The sequence below is a fragment of the Loxodonta africana genome, chromosome 4 (assembly GCF_030014295.1).
Source record: "Loxodonta africana isolate mLoxAfr1 chromosome 4, mLoxAfr1.hap2, whole genome shotgun sequence".
NCBI lineage: Eukaryota > Metazoa > Chordata > Mammalia > Proboscidea > Elephantidae > Loxodonta > Loxodonta africana.
This window is the reverse complement of record NC_087345.1, coordinates 15,172,452-15,197,807: the sequence shown is the minus strand read 5'-3', so window position 1 is coordinate 15,197,807 and position 25,356 is coordinate 15,172,452. Positions and strand designations below refer to the sequence as shown.

The 25,356-nt window shown below is 47.1% G+C and overlaps 1 protein-coding gene across 1 annotated transcript in view; it reads right to left on the bottom strand.

The window, feature by feature from the left end:
- The window catches only part of BAIAP2L2 (BAR/IMD domain containing adaptor protein 2 like 2), a 32,734-nt gene that overhangs the window by 4,258 nt on the left and 3,120 nt on the right, over nucleotides 1–25,356 (bottom strand). Inside the window, exons 4-10 of the mRNA XM_064283549.1 lie at nucleotides 25,287–25,348; nucleotides 12,640–12,711; nucleotides 12,339–12,455; nucleotides 11,303–11,449; nucleotides 1,336–1,488; nucleotides 868–1,006; nucleotides 473–701 (exon numbers count right to left, since the gene is read on the bottom strand). Of these exons, the coding sequence (XP_064139619.1) occupies nucleotides 473–701; nucleotides 868–1,006; nucleotides 1,336–1,488; nucleotides 11,303–11,449; nucleotides 12,339–12,455; nucleotides 12,640–12,711; nucleotides 25,287–25,348 (919 nt within the window). The remainder of the gene's footprint in view (nucleotides 1–472; nucleotides 702–867; nucleotides 1,007–1,335; nucleotides 1,489–11,302; nucleotides 11,450–12,338; nucleotides 12,456–12,639; nucleotides 12,712–25,286; nucleotides 25,349–25,356) is intronic.

Sequence of the window (25,356 nt, the reverse complement as noted above, 5' to 3'; positions counted from 1 at the left end):
GGCTGGGCACACTTCAGTCTCCAAGGTCCCAGCACCGACTCCACTCCTGGCCCTGGGAGCCTCGCAGCAGTATGGCAGTTACCACCCACCTCTCCTTCCATCCCTGTGACCATATCTCAGCTCCTGGGTCGGCTCAGGGTACAGAGGCAGAGTTGCCCCCAAACCCTCACAGTGCCAGGCTCACAGTAGGTATGCAAGCAATAGGATTTCTGCAAGGATCCACACTTGGAAGAAAACTTTCTCAATCCCCTCTGTCCTCTACCTACCACCCTCACATGGCTACTACCCTGAACCTGGGAAAGTGGCTTTTCCTACCTTCACTGAATGGGTGAGAAAACTGAGGCTGGGGGTGGCGGCGGAGTCCTCTGAGGCCCCAGGCAGTGAGTGGTCCCGGAAGCCTCAGTCACGGCTAGAGACCAGGCCACCCGGGTCTTCCTTCCACCCCAACCTGCACCCCAAGGCTCCCACTCACGCGGTAGAGCCCTCCAGCTTGCCGTACAGCCAGCCGTTCTTGGCCTCGGGCACTAGCACCTCCACGACGTCTCCAGCCGAGAAGCGCAGCAGCGTGTGGTTGGCGTCCTCCGAGTGGGGGACCAGGGCACGGACTCTCCTGGCGCCCCCGCTGCCACCGCCCCCGCTGCCCGGGCGCTCGCCGAAGGAGTTGGAACGCGAGCGCTGGGCGCTGCTGGTGTAGAGCGAGGCTGGGGGCAGAGAGGGGGACAACACAGCGACACGTGGGTGGGAAGTTCGCCCTCGAGTCTGACTTCCATCCCTCCTGCTGCAGCGTAACCCCGGTTCCTCTCCCCTTCCCCGGGCTCCCAGCCTGTCCCCATCCCTCCCTCTGCGTCCCGGAGACTGGACACTCACTGGCGGATGGCGTCCGGGGCAGGGAGCGGCGGTCAGGTTCCAGTTGGGACGCGGAGCTGGCCTCGGCTGGCTCGGGCCCGTAGGAGCCCGAGCCATGCCGGCTGCGGGGGAACCCGAATTCTCCCAGGGGCCTCTGGGGCTGCGAGGGGAGACCGGCAGGGAAGGGTGGGGAGGGAGGGGCGGGCCGACCGCCTAGTCCTGCCCCCACCCCCGCTCCCAGATGTCGCCGTAGGGGTTCTGGGCCCTGCAGCCGAGCCACCACTGGGGCGCCGAGACCTGGCCGGGGCGGAAGGGCGGGCCGAGGGGCGCGCGGTAGAGCGCGGCCCTGGGGGGCAGGAGGCTCCAGGCCGCCGGCCTCAGGCTCCAGGGCCCCGGGGGGCGTGCGAGGGGCGGCGGGGGCTCGAACGGCAGCGGGGGTGCGTAGAGCGGCGGGGGCGAGAGCCGCGGCGGGGGCGCCCGGGGCCTCACCATGTCCAGGCGGGTGGGCGTCAGGCGGCCCGAGGGGTAGGGCGGGCCCAGCGCGGGGCCCCGGAGGCCTGGGGACCGGGAGCGGGACGGGCTTCGGCTGGCCTCCGACTGCTCCTTCCACAGCAGCACGCGGTTCTGCAGCGTCCCCCGGGCCTGCCCGGGCGGGCACAGGGGTCAGCCAAATCCAGGGGCCCCCAGAGTCATGGGGACTCGGGCCCTGAAAGCTTTTTTTTTTTTTTTTCTAAAAAAACTGAATTTTCTAGCTGGAAGGAGCCAGAAGGTTGCTGTGCTGTCACTTTGGGCCCTCCCAGCATCCAGCCCCTACCCCACTTTGTCAAAAGTCCCTCCGGTTTCTCTCGGGGAGCTGCTCCACCCCCTCTCTGTGTGCTTTGGGCGGAGCTGTCCTCACTGGCTAGCTTCAGAGGTAGGTGCAGGATCCGGCTCAGACAGGCAGGTCACTCCATCCTCCTGGCCACAGTAATGGGCTCAGGGATGGTATTTATCCAAAAACTGTGACCAAATAACCCAGTCCAGGACTCTTCTTGGAGCTACCTGTAAAAATAAACTCTTTCACCTTCACAGGATTTGCTAAATAAGTAGAAGCCAACATAGGAAATAAAGGTAAAGCAATAGACAGTGACGCATTTCTGATAACATCATTTGTGCCTCTGGATCCAGCTACACCTGAAACCCTTAAATTTGTCAGTAACTAGAATAATACCTTTTCTGTTTAAGCCAGTTTGAGACCTTTCAAATACATTTTTCCAGGCCAACCGTGTAGTCTACATAAGCATCTGTTTTCTAGTATTCTAAACATATTGCATCCACCTCAGCTTAAATACTTTCAAGGGCAGGAAACTTAGCCGATCATACAATCCACGCCATCTGGGATGGTCAAGGGGGTTTCACTTTTAGCTCTGCTGTGCTCACCAGCTATAACGGCCTTTCCCTTCTCCATCCACACCTTCCCCTCCCTCAAAGCCTAGCTCAAGCCTGTCACTTTAGGAATACTAACCCAAACCAAACCCCTTGCCAGCGACCCTATACAACAGAGTAGAACTACCCCGTAGGGTTTCCAAAGAGCCACTGGTGGATTCAAACTACTGACCTTTTGGTTAGCAGCCGAGCTCTTAACCACTGTGCCACCAGGGTTCCTTAGGAATACAACTTCCCTTCATTGAGTTCCAACTCCGTGCCAGACACTGTATTAAATGCTTTACCTGAATTATTTGATTCTCACAATAGCCATGGAAGGAAGGTGCTATTATTTCTCCATTTTATAGAAGAAGACACTGAGGGTCAGAGAAGTCAAGCGACTGGGCCCCATAGCCAGTAAGAGTGGAGTGGCCTCCTGTGACTACCTTTCCATGATTTCTCCCTTAAACCTGGACCAGCTGCTAAAACCCTCATAGTGATCTCAAGTAACAAAAACAGGCCTGGAGCCTCACGTCGCAGGTACGACTGGTCCAATTAGTTACCAGGGGGGCAACCTCCTATTTCCTTGCACTAATTAGCAAAAAAGCACAAAAACAAACCCCCAAGTCCTCTGTGCACTTGCATCAAAGGCAGCAAGCAAAGTGAAATCATTAGGTTCTGCATGCCACGTTTTAAAAGGGACTTGGTCTAGGTTCAACTGAGGGTTTCTGGGAGGAATGGTCACAGCGAGTCCCAGCACAGACAGCATGCAACAGCCAGGCCATCACTGGCTTCCCTCAGCCCTGCCTCAGGCAGTTTAGCCAAATGATGAGGCAGAAACACTATACAGGGTTTCAAAACCATAGAGGAGACCACAGGAGAACGTTTAAACTATTTATGGAGTGCGAAAGGCCTTTCTAGGTATGACACAAAACCCGTAAGCTATAAAAGAAAAGATTGATAAATTTGACCAAGTAAAAATGATGTGTTTACATGGGAAAACCTACCATAAGCAAAGTAAAATAATTTCAGGAACATATAAAGAGCTCCTGCAAATTAATAAGGAAAATGGGAAAATATACTGAAACATAAAAAGATGGCAATCTCACTTGGAAGACAAGTATAAAGTACACTTTATATTTGGAAGACAAGTATAAAGTAAAACTGAGATACGGTTTTTTTACCTTTCAGATTAGCAAAGATCAAAAGGTTTGCTCGCATGCTGTGTTGTCAAGGGAGTGTGTGGAAACAATCTCATACAAGGCTGGTGGAAATGTAAATCTGTAAAACCAACGCTCATACCCTTGGGCTCAGCAGCTCCTTTTCTAGAAACTTGTCCTAGAGGTATGCTTGCACAGCCTCAAAGCTGAGAGTGAGGTAGGAAGGTATGTTCTCGACTAGACTTGGACTAAGCAAGGACTGATTATTGCAGATGAATGAGAAAGACAGCGTACTGTGTCCAGGCTCTTACAGTTCTTTAATCTTGTTCTAACTGTTCATTCAGCTTTTAAGTATAAACCCGCTGCCATCGAGTCAGTTCCAACTCATAGTGAGCCACCCTATAGGACAGAAAAGAACTGCCCTTAGGGTTTCCGAGGAGCACCTGGTAGGTTCAAACTGCTGACCCTTTGGTTAACAGCCAGACTCTTAACCACTGTGCCATCAGGGCTCCTACATCAACAGGTAAATATTTATGCTTAAATATTTTATCTTAGGAGTTGGATCTTAGATGTTCTAAAGCCCACCTGGGTCAGGTACCATGCTACCTATTCCCCATGCTGAGGGGAGGTCTGGCCGTTCAATCCACAGCCCCTCCTGAGGGGCGATCACCCACCAGAATGCAACCAAGGAAGCCACCCCTCCGCCCCGTGCCTCCTCTGACTATTGGAGGTTGACTGCTCAGGGCACAGGCAAAAAGAGGCTTCCTTCCAAAGAAGGCATACAAATGGCCAATAAGCGTATGAAAAAATGCTCAGCATCATTAGCTATAAGGGAAATGCAAGTCAAAACCACAATGAAATACCACTTCACACCCACCAGGATGTAATCATCAAAAAGAACAAAAAAGATCGATAGTAACAAGTGTTTTGAGAGGATGTGGAGAAATTGGAGCCCTCAGACACAGCTGGTGGGAATGTAAAATGGCACAGCCACTTTGGAAAACAGTCTGGCAGTTAAACTCAAACAGATGAAGAGTTACCATTTGACCCAGCAATTCCACTCCTAGGTCTATACCTGAGAAAAATGAAAACCTCTGTCCACACAAGGACCTGTACACAAATGTGCATAGCAGAATTATTCACAACAGCCAAAAAGTGGGAACCATCCAAGTATCCATCAACAGATGAATGGATAAATAAAATGCAGTCTATCCAAGATAAAGAAATTGAAGATTTTTACCAATTTTTGCAGCCTGAAATTGATCAAACATGCAACCAGGATGTACTGATAATTACTGGTGATTGGAATGCAAAAGTTGGAAACAAGAACGACCGGTAGTTTGAAAATATGGCCTTGGTGATAGAAAAAATGCTGGAGATTGCATGATAGAATTTTGCAAGATCAGCGATTTCTTCATTGCAAATACCTTTTTTCAACAACGTAAATTGTAACTATACACATGGACCTGGCCAGCTGGAAAGCAGTTAGAAAACCAAAAGGGAAGAACATGCTCAGCATTTCTCAAGCTGAAAGAACTGAAGAAAAAATTCAAGCCTTGAATTACACTATTGAAGGATTCCATGGGGAAAATACTAAACAATGCAGGAAGCATCAAGTGAACATAGAAGGAACACAGAGAGTCACTACACCAAAAAAGAATTGGTCGACTGTCCACCATTTCAGGAGGTGGCGTGTGATCAAGAACTGATGGTACTGAAGAAAGAAGCCCAAGCTGCACTGAAGGCATTGGTGAAAAACAAGGCTCCAGGAATTGGCACAACACTTACCGAGACATTTCAACAAACGGACGCAGACTTGAAGTGCTCACTCATCTATGCCAAGAAATTTGGAGGACAGCTAACTGGCGAACCGACTGGAAGAGATCCATATTTACGCCTATTCCAAAGAAAGGTGATTCAACAGAATGTGGAAACTATCGAACAGTATCATTAATATCACACGCAAGTAAAATTTTGCTGAAGATCATTCAAAAGCGGTTCCAGCAGTACATCGCCAGGGAACTGCCAGAAATTCAAGCCAGATTCAGAAGAGGATGCGGAACCAGGGATATCACTGTTAATGTCAGACGGATCCTGGCTGGAAGCAGAGAATACCAGAAAGGTGTTTTACCTGTGTTTTATTGACTATGCAAAGGCATTCGACTGTGTAGATCATAACAAATTATGGATAACATTGTGAAGAATGAGAATTCCAGAACACTTAGTTCTGCTCATGAGGAACCTGTACACAGACCAAGAGGCAGTCGTTGGAACAGAACAAGGGCATACTGCGTGGTTAAAGTCAGGAAAAGTACGCATCAGGGTTGTATCCTTTCACCATACTTATTCAATCTATATGCTGAGCAAATAATCTGAGAAACTGGACTGTATGAAGAAAAACAGGACATCAGGATTGGAGGAAGTCTCATTAACAACCTGCGTTACGCAGATGACACAACCTTGCTTGCTGAAAGTGAAGAAGACTCGAAAAGCACTCACTGGTGAAGATCAAAGACCACAGCCTTCAGTATGGATTACACCTCAAGGTAAAGAAAACAAAAATCCTCACAACTGGGCCAATAAGCAACATCAATGATAAACAGAGAAAATACTGAAATTGTCAAGGATCTCATTTTACTTGGATCCATAATCAACACCCATGGAAGCAGCAGGCAAGAAACCAAAAGACACATTGCATTGGGCAAATCTGCTGCCAAAGACCTCTTTAAAGTATTAAAAAGCAAAGATTTCACCTTGAAGACTAAGGTGCGTCTGACCTGAGCCAAGGTGTTTTCAATCGCCTCATAGGCATGTGAAAGCTGGACAATGAATAAGGAAGACCGAAGAAGAATTGACATCTCTGACTTGTGGTGTTGGCGAAGAATATTGACTATACCACGGACTGCCAAAAGAATGAACAAATCTGTCTTGGAAGAAGTACAACCAGAACGCTCCTTAGAAGCAAGGATGGCGAGACTACATCTCACATACTTTAGACATGTTATCAGGAGGGATCTGTCCCTAGAGAAGGATATCAGGCTTGGTAAAGTGGAGCATCAGTGAAAAAAAGGAAGACCCTCAATGAGGTGGATTGACACAGTGACTGGAACAATGGGCTCAAGCATAACAATGAATGTGAGGATGGCACAGGACCAGGCAGTGTTTCTTTCTGTTGTACACAGGGCTGCTATGAGTCAGAACCAACTCGACGGCACCTAACAACAACAACAACAGGGCTAGGGAGCTGCCCTGATGGCACAGTGGTAAAGTGTTCCGTTATTAACCAAAAGGTCAGCAGTTGGAATCCACCAGCCACTCCTTGGATAATCCTAGGGGGCAGTCTACTCTGTCCTATAAGGTTGCTAGGAGTTGGAGGGACTCAACGCAACGGGTTTGGTTTGGTTTTGGAAGACTGGGGGTACGGAAAAGTTGGGACATGACAGCACAGGAGTGTGGGGTTTCTTTTTGGGGAATGAAAATGTTCTAAAAATAGATTGTGGTGATATATAACTCTGTGAACATACTGAAGACCATTTACCTGTGACCTGTAAGTGGGGGAATTGTATGGTATGTGAGTTAGATCTCAGCAAAGCTGGAGGGTGACTCTGTGGGGCAGGGGAGGGGATGAAAGGCTAAACCCTGAGCCTAGGTTAGGGGTGGCAGTGGCACTGGGCTGGTGTCAGCCTGAGCCAAGGTCAGTCACTGGGACTGGCTCTGCCTTTCTCCTCTGCTCAGCACCAGAGGGTCCCTGGGCTCCAATACAGAGACTCGAGGAGAGGCCTGGCAGGGGTGAGCACCCTCCACCAGGGAAGCAGGGAGCCTGCTGCTGGCTGATGGGGCAGCTGACTGTGAGCAAACCGGCTTCCTGAATAGTAGCTTTGGTTTTCACCTTTGGAGAGTGGGGCAGGAGCTGCAAAACCAAACGTTACTGGTCCTTCTCACGCCAGGCTCTGTCCTCGCTTCCCCTGGTGAGGTGGAAATTATTTCCTTCACTTTACAGATAAGGAAATGAGGCAGAGAGAAGTGAAATCCTTTGCTTGGCGTCATGCAGCCGGTAAATGGGCCTAGAATTTGAAGTCAGGCACAGGGCTGCCAAGCTGAACAAGAATACAAAGAGATGGAAAGTGATAGACAGAGCAATGAGGCTGGGGGAGGGGGAGGAGGGGCTGTGTTTGTAGCATCAGGACAGAGACTGGGTAGGGGGGTGGAGATTGGGACTGGAGTCAGGCCCTGCAGAGGCTCAGAGTGTGGCTCCCAGGAGGCTCAGGGACCCCTCTCTCTCAGAGCCAGGGTCTGGCTTGTCATCTGGGCTCAAAATATATTTGTTGGATGAATGAATGAATGAATGAATGAATGACAGAAAAATTCAGGGACAAAGTCATTTATGAGGGAATGATGAGAAGACAGTGGCCCCAGTGTCCCTGGCCCCTCCTTCTTTAGGTCTCACTCCTTTCCAGATAGATCAACAGCTAGGCCAGGCAGGCAGGCAGATCAGCATGCCAGGACGGCAACTGGGAGGTTTGGTCCCGGCTGGACCTTTAGAGGACTTAGCAGGACAGAACTTTGGCTACAGCTGGGCTGGCAGGACCTGCAGCTAAGAAGCCAGGCAAGGACTAGAACTTGGGGAATCCAACGTGGTAGCTGCAGAGACCATTGGGCAGGGTAACATTAGGTGTCCCTTCTGGGTGTGGCCCAAGAGGGGCTCTGGCTTTCCCAGGCTCCAGGTGCTTGTAGGCTTGGGCTACTGCCAGCCTAAGGTGCCCCTGTATAAATTAGAGAGAGATGCCCCCTCTGGATAGACACAGCCCAGAGGGCATATGTTTGGTGAGGAGAGAAAGAAAAAGGTGTGTGCAAAGCAAAAGGTGCTTCTCTCTCTAGGCAAACACAGTCTGCACCAGTGTGTTTAGCTTGAAATGAAGACTGAAAGCTGGATTTCAGCCCCTACTGTCAGCCAGGCACTGGCTTGTGCAGTGCTCAACCTGAGCAACCTTCCCTGGCAGCCGTGTCTGCAGTGGTTGTCCACATGGGCGGGCTAAATTAATCCCTATCCCTGAGGCTGAGCAAGAGCTGATCTTGCAACAGAGAGACTTTGGGCAGAGTGGGGTCTTCCCTGTACCACAGCAGAGGACAGACCTCTGGACAGTTGGATGAGGCAGCCTACTGGGGTAGGGACGTCTCCAGTCACCAGCCCCACATTTGCCAACACTGCTGCTTTAGGCCCTCCTTGCAGCTCAGCTCAACCCAGAGTGAGAACAGGGCTGTGAGGAAGCAAAGGAAAGAAACGAGGCATCTAAGAGAATCTAGCAGCCAGAGAGGAGAACCCAGCAGACCACTCCAGGCAGCTGGGAGAAGGAGATGACAAACTTAACCAGGACTTGATAAGCGCCCTTGTGTCATAATAAAGACCTTAACCAGAAGCACAATTTTAAGATTTAGAAATTGGTCAGATGAACTGAAAGAGAGGATGAGCCTGCTGAGAACAGAATCAGAGTGGCCTGATAGGTCAAGAGGGAGAAATACAGAGCAAGAAATCTCAAAATACAGAGCAAGAATACAGTGCCATAGATTCAGTGAGGTAGAATGCTGCAGAGGGATAGGACGAATGGTGGTTCCAGAAGGAGAAAAAGGAATGATGATGAGGAGGTGATAATTAAAGAAACAGAAAACAACTCCCCTGACCTGCAGAGAGACATGAGCCTGCAGACTGAAGGGCAGTGACGAGGCAGGAGCAAGGAGCCGCGTTCATCCAGATGGTGCCTAGACAAGTCCCTGGACCCCAGGGATAAAAAGAAAATCTCCGAGCATCCTAGAGAAAGAGCTAGTTCCTTAAAAGGGAAAGAAGTCTTGGCATCTTCAACACGGGTCACTAGAAGACACGGGAGCACCATCTCAGGTGACAGGAGAAAAGGCCTGCAACTCTGGAGTCCTTCAACCAGCCAACATGCCACTCACTGGTCAGGGTGAAAGTAAGACATTTGCAGATCTGCAAAACGACGTATTGCATTGGGCAAATCTGCTGCAAAAGACCTCTTTCACGTGCTAAAAAGCAAAGACATCACTTTGAGGACTAAGGTATGACTGACCCAAGCCATGGTGTTTTCAATTGCCTCATATGCATGCAAAAGCTGGGCAAACGAGTAAGGAAGACAGAAGGAGAATTGATACCTTTGAATTGTGGTGTTGGTGAAGAATATTGAATATGCCATGGACTGCCAGAAGAACGAACAAATATGTCCTGAAAGAAATACAGCTGGAATGTTCCTTAGAAGCGAGAATGACGAGGCTTTGTCTCATGTACTTTGGACATGTTTCAGGAGGGATCAGTCCCTGGAGAAGGACATCATGCTTGGTAAAGTAGAGGGTCAGCAAAAAGAGGAGGACCCTGAACGAGATGAATTGACACAGTGGCTGCAACGATTGTGAGGATGGTGCAGGACAGGACAGTGTTCTGTTCTGTTGTACACAGGGTCACTACGAGTCGGAACCAACTTGACAGCACGTAACAACAACAAGGATTCAGAGTGTATCTGCAAGAAACACTCATGAAAGTTCTCTAACCACAGCAAATGGTGGGAACAGAGAGCTCCGGCAGTGGGAGATGAAGAAGAGCAGTGAACCTGACCACGTGTAACATGAAATATCAGTGGGTGATGATGGCAGACTGGGAAATGGTACTACATGTAAGCTGAATAAGGGTTCTTGAAATAGAAGGGCCAGGCTACAAATAGAGGACTAATGAGGGTCTAGAACTAAAATTCTTGAACTACCTTGTCAAAACCAGGAGGTAGGGCTGGGGACAATAAGGGGAGGAGTAAACACTTCCAAAGGTCTCATTTCAGAGTAGAAGGGAGAGCAGGAAAATACTTCTCAAGGTCTCATCTTACAGGGTGCAGGGAGCAATGAACAGAGTAGTGTGGGGGTGGGTGGTGTTTTGAAAAGATAATGGACAAATAGCTATGTGACATAAGGGTCAGTGAGTGAGGTCGCCACGAGTAGAAAGGAAAAGAACAGTAGAATTTCCAAATTAATAAGGGGAAATGGGGACATGTAGTAATTCAGCCAAAATGGGAAGAACAAGAAGAGGGGAGGGGAACAAGGAGAGAATAAAGTAAATAACAGTTAACTGAAGTTATCCGGAAGGATAAACCGAGTATATCAGCTACATTAAATGGGAATGGGTTGAATTTCTCTACTAGAAAACAAAGATTGTCAGACTGGTCAAAACCAAAAACCCAGCTATATGTTAGTAGCAGAAAACACACTTAAAGGGATAAGCAAAGAGAAAAGAAAGCAGGTAGGATGATATTCATATCAGACAAAGTGGAATTTAAAACATCAAATTGGATTAAGAGAGACATTAAGTACATAAATGGCAATAGTTACAGAGAAGGTATAATAGCCATAAACCCAAATGTACAAAACAACATGGCAGCTAAATACAGAAAGCAAAATCCATTAGAAATCCAATGAGAAATGAAGAGAAACTGGTTTAGCAGCTAGAACAAAGCAAGAGCATGGAGGATTTAAATAACGTGATAAAATTAAGGTACAATAACTGAAAAAAACCTATGAATTACTGAACTTGTAAATGGTGAGCAGATGAATGCATGAATAAAAAAATAAACGGTTAATTCGCGAATAAATAAATAAATGCACAAATTCGTGCATGAATGCAAGAATAAACATGATCATGAATGAATGAATGAATGGATGGTGATACAAATAAACAAAGAAATGGAGAGAGGTTTGAAAACATGAATATGTAGAACAGCAAATTTCTACAGAGAGGAAAGGGGAAAGGGAGGAAGGAGGGAGGTGCCTGTGTGCTGCCAGCTCATGGAGAGGCACAGCCCCTTGACGGGCTCCACTTCCTGTCCTCCAGCCCCGCTCACCCGGCCGAAGAACTGCAAGAAGGTGTTGGAAAGCAGCTGGTGCTTCTCGACCAGGAAACGATAGCGCCGCTTCTCTTCCAGCTCGGCTGCCCGCTGGCTCTCAGACACGAAGGCTTGCATTTGCGCACGCAGCTGGTTCACGCTCTCCTGCAAGGAAAGGGGGCTCTGGCTGGGGGCAGTGGGTGGTGTCCCATCCCACCCCCCATGGGTGCAGCTGTCTGAATCCTCCCTGTCCTTCCTGACCTGGCTGACTCCTCCCAGGGGACCCCCTGAGCACCCATTCCATCCTAGCTCCTGCCTGCCCCTCGGGGGCATCCTCCATCTGAGCTCTGTCTCCCTCCCAGCCTGGGGACCTCTCACAGGCAGAGCTACTGTCCCAGCCGTGGCTCCGTCCCCAGCACCCAGTACAGAGCCAAGCACAGAGGTGGGCCCGGGGAGGTCTGTGTAATGACAATGTGAACAAGTGGGTCAATAATGCCTGACTTGGAAGGGAAGATTTAAAGAGGGAAGACGTGAGCTTACTTAGAATAGCTGGAAGAGGACATAGGCAAGGAGATAGAGGGTTATCAGTCCACAGAGTTGGGTCTTGGAGATAGAGACCAGGGATGGGGCCCTGAGCTTGGGAGAAGGCACTGGCCTTAGCCAGGAGGCAGGGCACCACTGTCCGGGGGAGGCCAATGGGGCCGCTGGCAGATCGTGGCTTTGCTACCGTCTTCATGAGCATCTTGACTTATCGGCTCAGTTTGCTCAGTGAAGCAAGAGAGTAAAGTGGGGGGCACTAAGGTTGGGGGGTGCTGGGGACCCAGCGAAGGCCTGGAAGTCACAGAGACAAGGAGGAGGGGGCTGAGGAGTAGCCTGAGGGCCTGCGGTGCCCACCCCCCACGGAGAGTCTGACTCTCCAGCTACACTCAGCAGAGGGTGGGGCAAGCCCTGCTCCTGGGCTTGGGCTGGTGCTGGGTGGGGGAGCTCAGGAGGATGTTGGGGTTCCCCCATAGCCCAGGTCACCCCATGAGCTGCCTGCCCCCAGCTCTTGCACCTTCATCTCCCTCGCATTCTTGTCCCTCTTGCGCTCCATGCGCCACAGCTCAGACATGCACTTTTCCAGATTGGCGGCTCGGTGGCGGTACTCGATCTCATAGTGCTGGCGGCTGTCCTGGGGTGGGGTGGAGAGAGGAGGGAGACTCTCACATCAAAGAACTCAAGACACCTGGCCCACAGGTCAGAGCACCAGGCAGGGTCAGCGGGACTCAGTCAGTCAATGCCCAGTGCTAGCCTCAGTGTGCCCATCTGTCAAACGGGGAGAGGAGGTCCTGCCTGGGACGGGAAGGCAGACTCACTTTGATGAACTGCATGTCCAGCTTGGTGTTCTTCTCCATGTGCTGCAGCAGGTCCCCGTGGAAGGTCTGCACCTGTGCGGGGTGTAGGGCAGGGGATCAGGGGGCCTCCCCTTCCCAGGCCCCAGCATCCCCTGAGCACTTCCAACTCCACAGCCCTGTCCATGGTGCTCCTAACACCAGGCACCTGCCCACTTGTCAGAGAAGCAAGGATACTCTGAGCAGCTGGTTGAAGGAGGGTCCAATGGTTAAACACACAAAGCCTTTAATGCAGTGCCTGGCTCCACCACATCCTTGAGAAATGTGCCCCCACCTTCTGTTCTTGGTCTTAGTCTCTGTCTGTGCTTGGATTTTGCCATTCGCTCTGCCTGGAATTTGCTACTCATCTTCAAACCCAGCTTGCTGCTCTCTCTTCTAGGAAGCCTTCCTGACTTCCCCAGGCAGAATTAACTGCTCTCTCATTTTGGCTTCTGAAGTGTGTACACATTTGTTTGTTCATTGTTCATTCCTTCAGCCACGTGGCAGGATTGATTCTGGGCCCCTGGCCATGCCCCTCTGTACTGGTTGGAATTTCTCTCCACCAGTTTGTGGGCCCTCCACGCAGGAGTGCTGTGGGTGTGAGCCACACCTGACCCACCTCTGCATCTTCGAGGCCTGGCAAGGGCAAGTGCTCAGCACTGCCGAGGCCTTAGATGGAGGGTGGTGGGCATAGGACCATCCAGAAGATGAGGAGGCCAAAGGCTGCTGGGCTCGGCTCTGCGGAGCTGCAATCTAATTCTGGTTCTGCCTCCAGTTTGCCTTGAGGCTTTGGACAAGTTGCTGTCCCTCTGGGCCTCAGTTTCCCTGTCTGTGCCAGGGAAGGATTGACCAGATGCTGTCTGAAGTCCAGCTCTCCAAACTTTGATCAGCTCCAAGTCTGTGGACGGTGGCAGTCACTTGGCACAGTCCCCTTTAGCCTCCATCAGCTCTCCCTGAGTGACCCCACCTTGGTGGGAGTTGGATCTGAACCCTCCTCGCTGCCCTTTGAGCCCTTGGGTCAGGCAGCACAGGAAACGAAAAGGAGCTTCTCCCTCTCTCGGATGCTTACCTCTCCAGAGACCCCCCACCTCTGCTCCACCTTCTCTGTCAGTGTACCCTTACCCACTGCACTCCTGCTCCAGAACCTTCCATGGTCTCCACCTCCTGCCACAGGAGCTCTGTCCCACAGGGCCAGGCTACCTCACAGAAAAGGAGTATTAGTAATCTCCTTCCAGAATGCAGGGAAAATCAGGACATTATAAAATGTCCAGATTTTAAGGTTTTCTTTCACAATTGTTTCTGAAACTATGGGACCTGCTGGTCTGCAAGGGAGCTTGGGTGTGGCTTCCTCAGTCCTTGCCATGCCTGAAGACCCGGAGCTGTGGCTGCCCAGGTGTGTGTGTGTGGAGGGGCGGTGTCAGTGTTAAGGAAGTGCCACGCAGGGTCCAATAGGAAGTGAGTCTTTCTGATGCTGTACTTGTGCAGCCCCGGCAGTAGGTGCCTCCTTGAATTTTGTGTCCTAGGAGCCTCACCCCACCCTTGGCCCTGCTTCCCACGAAAGAGAAAGCCCAAGATTTCTGCCCTAACACCATGTATTTTTTTCCTGAAAAAAACGCAATATTCTGCAAGATCGCCTAATCTAAACAATGGGACTTATGGAGAAGATAGGGTTGGGATAGACCCTCCAAACCCAGGCAACTTCGTAACCAGAGAACTGGTAAAGACAATGGGGTGTGTAGGGGAGGGGAGGAGGGAGGAATACCTGGAAAGATGAACTTGAACTACCCAAACAAACCGGTGACCAGCTGGCACTGAGTCAACTCGGACTTATGGTGACCCTGTATGTGTCAGAGTGGGACTGTGCTCCAAAGGGTTTTCAGTGGTTGATTTTTCAAAAGTAGATCTCCAGGCCTTTCTTCCAAGGCACCTCTGGGTGGACTCAAGTCTCCACCTCTCAGTTAGCAGCCAAATGCTAACATTAAAATGCACAAAACCAGAATGGACATGCTGGCTGTATTCTAACCACTGCAGAGCCACTGGAGCTGAGATGATGCAGGAGGAGGGAGCGCTGAGTCATTGGGGCTGTCATTCAGGCAGCCATAGGAGGCGGGGCAACAGTGTGGGTCTTGGGAGGGAGGCCTGGGCAAAGGTTCTCTTTTAAAATGTTCTTAAGGTTCGGCCAAGAGGGCTTGCTTTTGCCGTCTGTGCAGGGCTTTTTCCTTTCCTGCTAATTTTATTTACCCTGTCCTAGCTCCTCTTGGCTAGGAAAAGCCACTAGGGAACAAGCCAACTTCCTTGCTATAGAGCTGTCACTCCTTCTGCTTCGGTGACGTGTGGGCTGAGTCACGTTCCGGAGATGTGCCTTAGAGCAGAACAGCTGATTATATAGAACTCCTTCCATTGCCAGGCGTGGCTGGGATCGCCAGCAGGGCAGAGAGGACACAGGCCCAGATGCCCCAATCGGATGGGGCCAGCCCACCGCTGGGCCAATGGAAAGTCTTTGTCGATTCCCTGAAGAAACACATCTATCAAAAGCCTGATACTTGAAGTGAACTTTGAGCTCTTGCAGAAGGGAACCAGAGGACTATTTATAAATAGCTGGGAGGGTTCTGAAACAAGGGAGGCACCAACCCCAGGGCGGGCTGAGGAATTTCCACCAGATCACAACAGAGGCTGTTCCTGGGGCACGCGCTTCATGAGAGGGTACCATAAGCTTCACAATAAAGAAGCACAGGAAGCTAATAGCAGACCCCACTGTTGAGTTCATGCATTGAAATATGGAGTTCTTCCAGTGGTTCTCAAGAAATCCTTTTTCCATCTATGCAGCAAAAACCTCCAGAAAGAATCATCTCTATGGGCTGATCCAGACTCTCCTCCTCCCATTTCCTCTTGAATCCCTGTAGTCAGGCTTTCCCACACCAAGAAAGCTTTTGTGGAAATCACCGATGACCTTCGCATTGCTAAATCCCATGGTCAATTCTATTTTCAACAAATTGTGCTGGAACAACTGGATAACTACATGCAAAAGAATGAATTTGGATCCCTACTTAATACCCTATACAAATACAGATCCTAGACTTAAATGTAAGTGCTAAAACTATAAAACTCTTAGAAGAAAACATAGCGGTAACTCTTCATGGCCTTGGATTAAGATATGACACCAAAAGCATAGTGACAAAAGAAAAAACAGATAAACCAGATATCATTAAAATTAAAAACTTTCGTGTTTCAAAGGACACCTTCAAGAAAATGGGAAGACAACCTGCAGGATGGGAGAAGATATTTGCAAATCATATACCTGGTAAGGGACTTGTGTCTAGAATATAGAAAGAATTATTACACTGAATAATTAGAAGACAAATAATCCAATTAAGAAATGGGCAAAGAGTCTGAGCATAAAGTAATCCATGAAGACATAGAAATGACCAATAAGCACATGAAAAGATGCTCAACATCATTAGTCATTAAAAAAACCATTGCCGTCGAGTAAGTAGAACTGCCCCATAGGGTTTCCAAGAAGAGCTGGTGGATTCGAACTGCCAACCTTTTGGTTAGCATCCTAGCTCTTAACCACTGGGCCACCAGGGCTCCCATTAGTCCTTAACCCACTGCCACTGAGCTGAATCTGACTCATAGCGACCCTATAGGATGGAGTAGAACTGCTCCATGGGATTTCCAAGGCTGTGATCTTTATGCAAGCTGACTGCCATGTCTTTCTCCCATGAAGCGGTTGGTGGGTTCGAACCGCTGACCTTTTGGTTAGCAGCCTAGCGCTTTAACCACTGTGCCACCAGGGTTCTTTCCACAAGTCATTAGGGAAATGCAAATCGAAACCATAACAAGATCCATGTCACACCCAGTAGGATGGTTATAATAAAAAAAGATAGATAATAAATAAAAAGTGTTGGTAAGGATGTGAAGAAATTGGAACCTTCTTACACTGCTGGGGTGAATGTAAAATGGTGCAGCCACTTTGGAAAACAGTCTGGCAGTTAACCTCAAACAGTTAAACATAGAAATTACCATAAACCAAAAAACCAAACTCACTGCCGCCGAGTCGATTCTGACTCACAGCAACCTTACAGGACAGAGTAGAACTGCCCCTTAGGGTTTCCAAGGCTATAAGTCTTTACAGAAACAGACTGTCACACCTTTCTCCCACAGAGGGCTGCTGGGCTTGAACTGCTGACCGTTCGGTTAGCAGCTGAGCACTTTAACAACTGTGCCACCAGGGATCCTAGAAAGTTACTATATGACCCAGCAATTCCACTCCTAGGTAAATACCCAAGAGAAACAAAGACATATATCCACACCAGAACCTGCACACAAACGTTCATAACAGCATTATTCATAAAAGCCAAAAAGTAGAAAACAGCCCATATTGATTAAATGATAAAAGGATAAATATAATGTGATATATCCATACAATGGAATATTATTCAGTGATAAAAAAAAAAATGAAGTGCTGATACATGTTATAACATAGAAGAACCTTGAAAACATTATGCTCAGTTAAAGAAGCCAGTCACAAAAGATCATGTGCTGTACAATTCCACTTATATGAAAAGTCCAGAACAGGCAAATTTATGGATACAGAAAACAGATTAGTGGTTGCCTAGGGTTTGGAGGGGAGAAAGGGGTTAAATGGCGACAGCTAAGGGGTGTGGGTTTCTTTTTAGGGTAATGAAGATGTTCTAAAATTGATTGTGGTGATGGACACACACCTCTATGAATATACTAAAAGTCACTGAACTGTGTACTTTCAAGGGTGAATTGCATGTTATGTTAATTATAGCTCCATAAAGCACTTAAAAAAAAGAAAGAAAGAAAATCTTGCTGGCTTTATCTTAATCTGATCTCTTCTCACCACCACCACTGGTGCCACCCTTTTCCAGCTACATTATCTATCCCCTGGATGATTGCAGTAGCCTCCTAACTAGTCTTCCTGCTTCTGCTTTTGCCCTCCACCCCCAATAGTTTAGTCTTAATACAACAGTCAGAGTGATCTTATTAAAATATAAGCTGAAAATTTCATTTACAGTGGCTTCAAAAAACATCAAATAGCTAAGAATAAATCTATCAAAAGATGTGCAAGACTGCCACACTGAAAATGACAAAACATCGGTGAGAAATAAGGGGAGATATACCATGCTCATGGATATAAAGATTCAATATTGTTAAGATTCCATTCATCTACAGATTAATTCAATTGCTATTAAAACCCCAGCAGGCATTTTTTAAGAAATTGACAAGCTAGTCCTATAATTTACATGGAAATGAATAGGATCTTGATTAGCCAAAATGATTTTGAAAAAGAAGAACAAAGTTGGGAGACTTAAACTACCTGATTTCAAGATATACTATAAAGCTACAGTAATTAAGGCAGTGTGGTATTGATGTAAGCATAGACAAATATCAACGGAACAGAGTAAAGAATCCAGAAATAGACTCACATATATATGATCAATCAATTTTGGACCAAGGCACCAATTCAATTCAATGGGGAAAGCAAAAGGTCCTGGAAAAACTGAATATCCATATAGGGAAAAAATGAACACTGATTCCATCTCACTCCATATGTAAAAATAAATCTGAGATGGATTTTAGAAATAAATGCAAAACCCAGAACATAGAGCTTCTTAGAAGAAACCTTAAGAGAATATCTTTGTGTCCATGCGGTAGGCAAATATTTGTTAGATAGGACACGTATTAGGTTTCTATCGCCACTGTAATAGATTACCTGAAACTGGGTGGCTTAAAGCAGCATAAATTTACTATTTTGCAGTTTTATAGACTAGAAGTCTGACACAGGTCTCACTGGGTTAAAATCAAAGGGTCAACAGGGTTGCATTCATTTTTGGAAGCTCTAGGGGAGAATCCGTTTCCTATCATTTTCTAGCTTCTAGAGAGAGGTCATTTGCATTCCTTGGCTTATGGCCCCCTTCCTCCATCTACAAAGCTCACAGCAGTGGACTGAGTCCTTCTCACATCACATCACTCTGACTCTTCTTCTCTCTCCCTCTTCTATAGACCCTGTGATTACATTGGGCCCACGTGAATAATCCAGACTAATCTCCCCATCTGAAGGTCCTTAACTTAATCCTATCTGCAAAGTCCCTTTTGTCACTTAAGATAACATACTCACAGGTTCTGGGGGTTAAGATGTAGGGTCCTTTATTCTGCCAATCACAAGACACAGGTACGAACCATTGAAACATTGTTAAATTCACTGAAATTTTACATTTTTGTTCATCAAAGGCATCACTAAGAAAATGAACAGACAGGCTACAGCCTGGGAAAAAATATTTACTGTACATATCCTTGACAAAAGACTCATACCCCGATTATATAAAGAACTCTTATAAGTGAACATTAACTGGATGTAAACTCAATAAAACATGAGCAAAAGACTAAACAAACACTTATGAAAGAAGATATATCAATGGCTGACAAGCATATTAAAAAGCATTAGTCATCAGGGCTATGCAAAAATAAAACCACATTGAGTTACCATTTCATACCCAGTAGAAAGGCTAAAATTAAAAAGACTGACAACATCAAATGCTAGTTAGGATGTAGAGCAACTGCGGTTTCCACACATTGCTGGTGGGAGTGAAGAATGGTACAATAACTTTGGAGAACTCTTTGGCAGTTTCTTAAAATGTTAAGTATACATTCCTAGGCATTTTCCCAAGAAAAATGAATATCCACAAAAAGACTTGTACAAGAACGTTCACAGCAGTGTTATTCATAGTAGCCGCAAACTGGAAACAACCCAAATGACCATCAACAGAAGAATGCATAAACAAATTGTGTTATCCTTACACAATGGACTAGTACTCAGCAATAGAACAGAATGAAGTATTGATTCATGCAACACATGAATTAGTCTTACAGACATTATGCTGAATGAAAGAAGTTGGACACACACAAAAAATACATATGGTATGATTCCATCCATATGAAGTTTTAGAACAGGCAAAATTAATCTCTAGATTAAAGGAGCTAAGGGAACTTTCTGGATTGATGGAAATGTTCTAACTCTTGTTAACATGGTGGTTAATAATGTATACAATTGTCAACAGTCATCAAACTTAACATTTTAGAACTGGACAGTTATCATATATAACTTTTACCTCAATAAGAAACAATAAGTACTATTCTGGGATGATGGTGGCAATGGCAGCATAGTTTTAAAATCTCCCCTCATTCTCTCATAAAAACAGGTAGAGAAACTATGTAGCAAAACCTAAAACTAACAGATAACATTTGTAAGAAAACTATGCGACAAGGTATTCCCACAAACCCCAAAACACAAGTTGCTAACATCTATGAGGCCTGCATATCACCATCTGTGCAGGACAAAGCACTGGGAGGTGACTATGTCTGATGGACCTGAGAATAAGAGAACCTTCCAGAATAGTCAACAAGTATTCACCGGAAAGCACAGCAAGGTAATCTGAGAACAGCAGCTGAAGCTTGAAGGGATTTTGGCTAATCCAAAAGGCAGGAGCTCAAGGGGTTCTTGGTAGAGTCTGAAGTGTCTGGAGAAACCTAGCTCCTATGAACTCTTGAAACTGACCACCCAGGCTCTGTTCCAGGATAGGGCTCAAACTGAGGGGAAAATGTTGAGGATAGGATAAAAATCAAGAAGAACAGGGACAAGAGAGACAAAGGAAAGACAGTCCAACAAAGGTAGGGGAGGGCAACAGAGGCAGGAAATTTCAGAAAGAAGGCTGCCATGTTTTTGGAAACTACACAAAAACAACAGGACGAGATCTTGTAAAGTTATAAAAGCTATCCTTAACCATGCCTCCTTCTAAAAATTCAGTGGAAAAAAACTAAATTTCACGTTAAAAAAACTAGCAACAGCAAACCTTTGATGTAAAATCCAGTAGAAAGTAATTATGAGAAAAAAGGGAATAAGGAAGAGAACATTCCTAAACCAAACCAAACCCACTGCCATCGAGTCAATTCCAACTCACAGCAACCCTATAGGACAGAGTAGAACTGCCCCCATAGAATTTCCAAGGAGCACCTAGAAGATTTGAACTGCAGACCTCTTGGTTAGCAGCTGTGGCACTTAACCACTATGCCACCAGGGTTTCCATACAGACAATGAAAACACACTAGAAAGACAGGCCCACAAAAGTGTTATCTACTACTTGAAAGTGAACCAAAAGACATTAACAAAATGATAACAGATAGGTAAGATGCAACATAGATCAGAATAAGAAAAATATAGAAATAAGAGACAGAATTCAGGAAAAAATTATAAACTTAAAAAGGAAAATTGATCTCAGTAACGAAGGCTAAGCTACAAGGAACACAAGAATGAATAAACACAACAAATAATGCCTTAAGAGAAACAGAAAGCTGAGAGGTGGGAATTGTTTAAATCAAAAAGAAACTAAAAAATGATGAGTGGTTACTAATAGGCATGGAGTTTTTTGAGGTTTTTTCTGGGGGGGTGGTGATGAAAACGTTCTAAAATTAGACAGTGGTGATAGCTGCAAAACTCTTGAATCTGCTAAAAACCACTAAATAAAGCTTATAGACATTTTGTTCAGTAGTTTTTAGTATACTCAAGAGTTTTGCAACTATCACCACCAATTTTAGAACATTGTATGTATTTAAACTTTGTTCAGTGGTAGTATGATAGTTCATACATTTTATATATATATATACACATACATATATAAAGTTTAAAGAAAAACAAGTATGTTTAAATCATACTATCATGAACAAAAGGAGCCCTGGTGGTGCAGAAGTTAATCACGCTTGGCTGTTAACCAAAAGGTCAGCAACTTGAACCCACCAGCCATTCTGCAGAAGAAAGATGTGTCAGTCTGCTTTCATAAAGATTGTGGCCTTGGAACCCTATGGGGCAGTTCTACTCTGTCCTGTCCTATAGGGTTGCCATGAGTTGGAGTCAACTCGATAGCAACAGGTTTGCTTTATCACGAACAAATCAGTCTTAGAAGAAATACAACCAGAATGCTTCTTAGAAGCAAGGATGGCAAGACTTCGGCTCACTTTGGAAGCATCTTCAGGAAAGATCAATTGCTAGAAAAGGACATCATGTTTCATAAAGTTAAAGGGTCAATGAAAACGAGGTAAACACTCAATGAGATAGACTGACACATGAGTCAAAACAATGGGCTCAGACATACCAATGATCATGAAGATGGTACAGGACTGGGCAATGTTTTGCTCCATTATACATCAAGTCACCATGAGTTGGAGCCAACTCAGTGGCAACTAACTACAACAACAAATCTGGAAGTGAAAGGAAAAAGAAATGAAAAAGACATAAAGATATCCAAGAAGAAGAGACAAATATTGAAGACAGTCTATGAAGATCCAACATACAAATAATAGGAGTCCCTGGGTAACAAATAGTACGTGAGGGGGAAGCATCTTTTTATAGAAGCGTTACAGTTAATACGTGGAAGAGCATCAGAACAGTATCATTTTGTAACTCCTAATGTGTTCATAGATGTAGACGCGTTGAGAATCCACTGCTGCTAATGGCACATGACAAAAGGCATGAAGTGTCTCCCGACGGAAGAATCCAGCACCCTCTATCTTGCCAAAGGTGTGGAACCTGAGTCTGGATTTTATCTACCGGATTTTACATCAAAGGTTTTCTCTTGCTAGTCTTTTATGTTAGTTTTTTTCCCTGAATTTCTGAATCCAGAGGACAAGCTGAACTGCGTGGCGAGTATGAGATCAGCAATATCCAGATTGTGAGAAACTCCAGACTATGAGAAACTCAAATGACTCCAGGGCTGTCAACAGGAAAATTTTAAGGAAAAGATAGGGATGGAGAGAAAACTAGTAGATTAAAAGATACTTAAAGATATATATAAATTTTTAACTAGTAAGACTAAGCTATAGTGTCTGTGGATGAAAATATGAAGAAACACAAGGAAGTGCCAGGCCAGTGGTCACTTTTGGAGGGAGGGAAGAGCTGTGAGTTTGATGGTGACACATGGAGAGAATTCAGGGAAGGTCAGCAAAGTTCTTAACCTGGGTGACAGTTTCAGGGATGCTTGCTTTACAATGATTCATTAAACTCTGCATTCATTCGGCTTGATTTTCTGTATCAGTGTTTTATTTTACAATAAAAGAGGTCTAAAAAGGAAAAAGAAGATGAAGAAGAAGGAAAAAACCCCATCCTAAGTCAGATCCTGTCACTCCTTTGTTTGAAGCCCTCTAAGGGTGCCCCCTCTACCCAGAGTTCCAACAAGGTCCCCCTGTTAACTGCTGATCTCATCTCCAGCTACAGGGGCCTCATCATTGTGCTGTGAACATAACAGGTGGGCCTCCTCAGAGCCTCTCCACATGCTGTTCCCTCTGCCAGGAACACTCTTCCCCTAGATACCTCCCTCGCTAACTCCCTCACCTCCTTCAGATCTTTTCTCAGTGTCAGCTGTATTCTCCAAACTCTTCCTATCCCCTTTCCCTGCTTTCTTCTTCTCCATAGCATTGACTGCATCTTACAGTAACATATATGTTTACTTATTTATCTTGGCTTTTTTTTGGTCTGACTCCACTTTTTGAGAGGAATTTTGTCTGCTGTGTCCCCAGTGCCTACAACAGTGCCTGGCACACAATGGGGGCACATGGCAGTAAATGGTTATTGAATGAACGAGCCCAAGATGGAGGTAGCCTCTGGTGCTATTCTACCTGGTACAGCTCTGGCTGAGGGCGCTGCCCGACTGTTACGGCCAAGACTGGTGCCCTGAGAGGATAGCTCTCCTTACAGAGCAGGTCTGGGTGAGACTTGTCCTTGCCTAACCCAGGTGTCCCACAAATGACACAGAGAGACATCAATCACAAGGTTAGGAAGGTATAGGCTGCCATGATGAGCTGTGCCAGCCCAAGAGGCATGCAGGCTTAGGGCAACACCTCGCAGTGCCTGGGGAGACAGGCCCAGGGATGTGGATTTACCATGCAGAGATGTGATGCACCTGCATTTTCTGCTTTGGGAAACCATTTTCCACTCTAGCACGGTAATCAAAGTGGTGAGTATTTTATGGTGGCCCCCAAAGATGACTCTGGTTTCCAGGGCTCCCTACCCCCATACATTTGAGAACCATGGACTGTCACAATTGATTGAGGTTTCCTTCTAAACCTTCCAAGGCCCCTCACCATCAGGCCCACCTCTCCCACTCTGCCTTCTGGTGCACCCCTGCTGGTCTTGCGGCCTTTCTTATTCCATTCTGCCCCCTTGAGCCCGCTCCCTTCCTCTCCTTGTAGCCAAGACCGGCTCCCTTTTTCAAGCTCAGTTTTTCCTTCCACCGTCAGTGAAGCCCTGCTGGGTACCAGACCCATGCCAGGCCCTGAGCTAGTGAGAAGACCACCATTCCTGCCCTGCAGAGCCCACAGTCTTGGGAGGGATAGAGACAGGGAACTAAATTCTACTTCTAATCATCACAACTGAGATACATAAAGGACTTCTGGCTGCCGGGGATTACGGTGAGCAGGTTACATTTAACCCTCAAAGAATCCTACAAAGCAGTGTCACAAACAGTTAATTAAGCACTGACGGCTAGCCAAAATGGTGGCACCGTGGGTAAGTGTTTGGCTGCTAACCGAAAGGTCAGCTGTTCAAATCCATCAGCTGCTCCTTGGAAGCCCTATGGGGCAGTTCTCCCCTGTCCTGTAGGGTCGCTATGAGTTGGAACCCACTCGACAGGAACAAGTTTGGTTTTGTTTTTTTACTAGCCAAAAGGTTAGTGGTTTGAACCCACCGTGAGCTGGGATTGACCTGATGGAAACTAACAACAACAACCATTTTACACAAGTAAACTGAGGCACACAGATACTGAGTAACCTGTCCAAGGCCGCTAAGCCGGTAATGGTGGAGCTGGGATTTGAGCCCAGGTGTTCTGGCTGCAGAGCTTGCTGTCTTAACCTGCACGTACTACGTACAGAAAGGAGCCTCCATTTGACATCCAGAGGGAGAAGTGACTGAACCTGCCAGAGGTCAGAGGCTGGGGAGCTCCACGGAGGAGGCTACATCTGTGCTAGATGGCAGGGGGCAGGGTCAGTACTCTAGGCTGAGAGAAGCATGACCGTGGCCCAGCGGTGGGGATGCCAGGCTGGGTCTGGAGAAGGCCAGCTCTATGGTGTGGCTGGGCTATGACTGGGGGGTGCTGGAGGGAAGCCGTGGGATCAGCAGGGCCCAGAACTCCTCACTGGGGAGCCTGTGTTCAGTCCTGTGGGCACTGGGACGTGGGAGGGTTTTACTTACTCACTATGGTTACTCCTTTGGAGAAGGGAGTAGGGAGGGCCAGGGTTGAGGCGAGGGGGCTGGAGCCTGACACCCCTGGGCATGGTTTCTTCCCACCCTAGCTCCTTCACTCATTCTGGGATCTTAGGCCAGTTATCAAACCTCTAAGACTCAGTTTCCTCCTCATAAAATGGGGATAGACCTGGCAGCTGCCTCCTAGGGTTTCTGTGAGGATTGAACAGGATAACACGGGTAGCCATGCCCGGCAGATCCTGGCCCTAGCAGGGGCCCATGACACTCAGGGCCGGGATGGGGCCAGGAAGTCCTCCCTGAGAGGAGAACTTGGGAGATGAGGCCCTTGCTCCTCAAGGCCATGGGGTCCAGTACTCACCACTACTTCCAGGTCAGAATTCAGGTGCCGCTGGGTGTCAGACATCTGCACCAGGATCTCACCTGGGGCA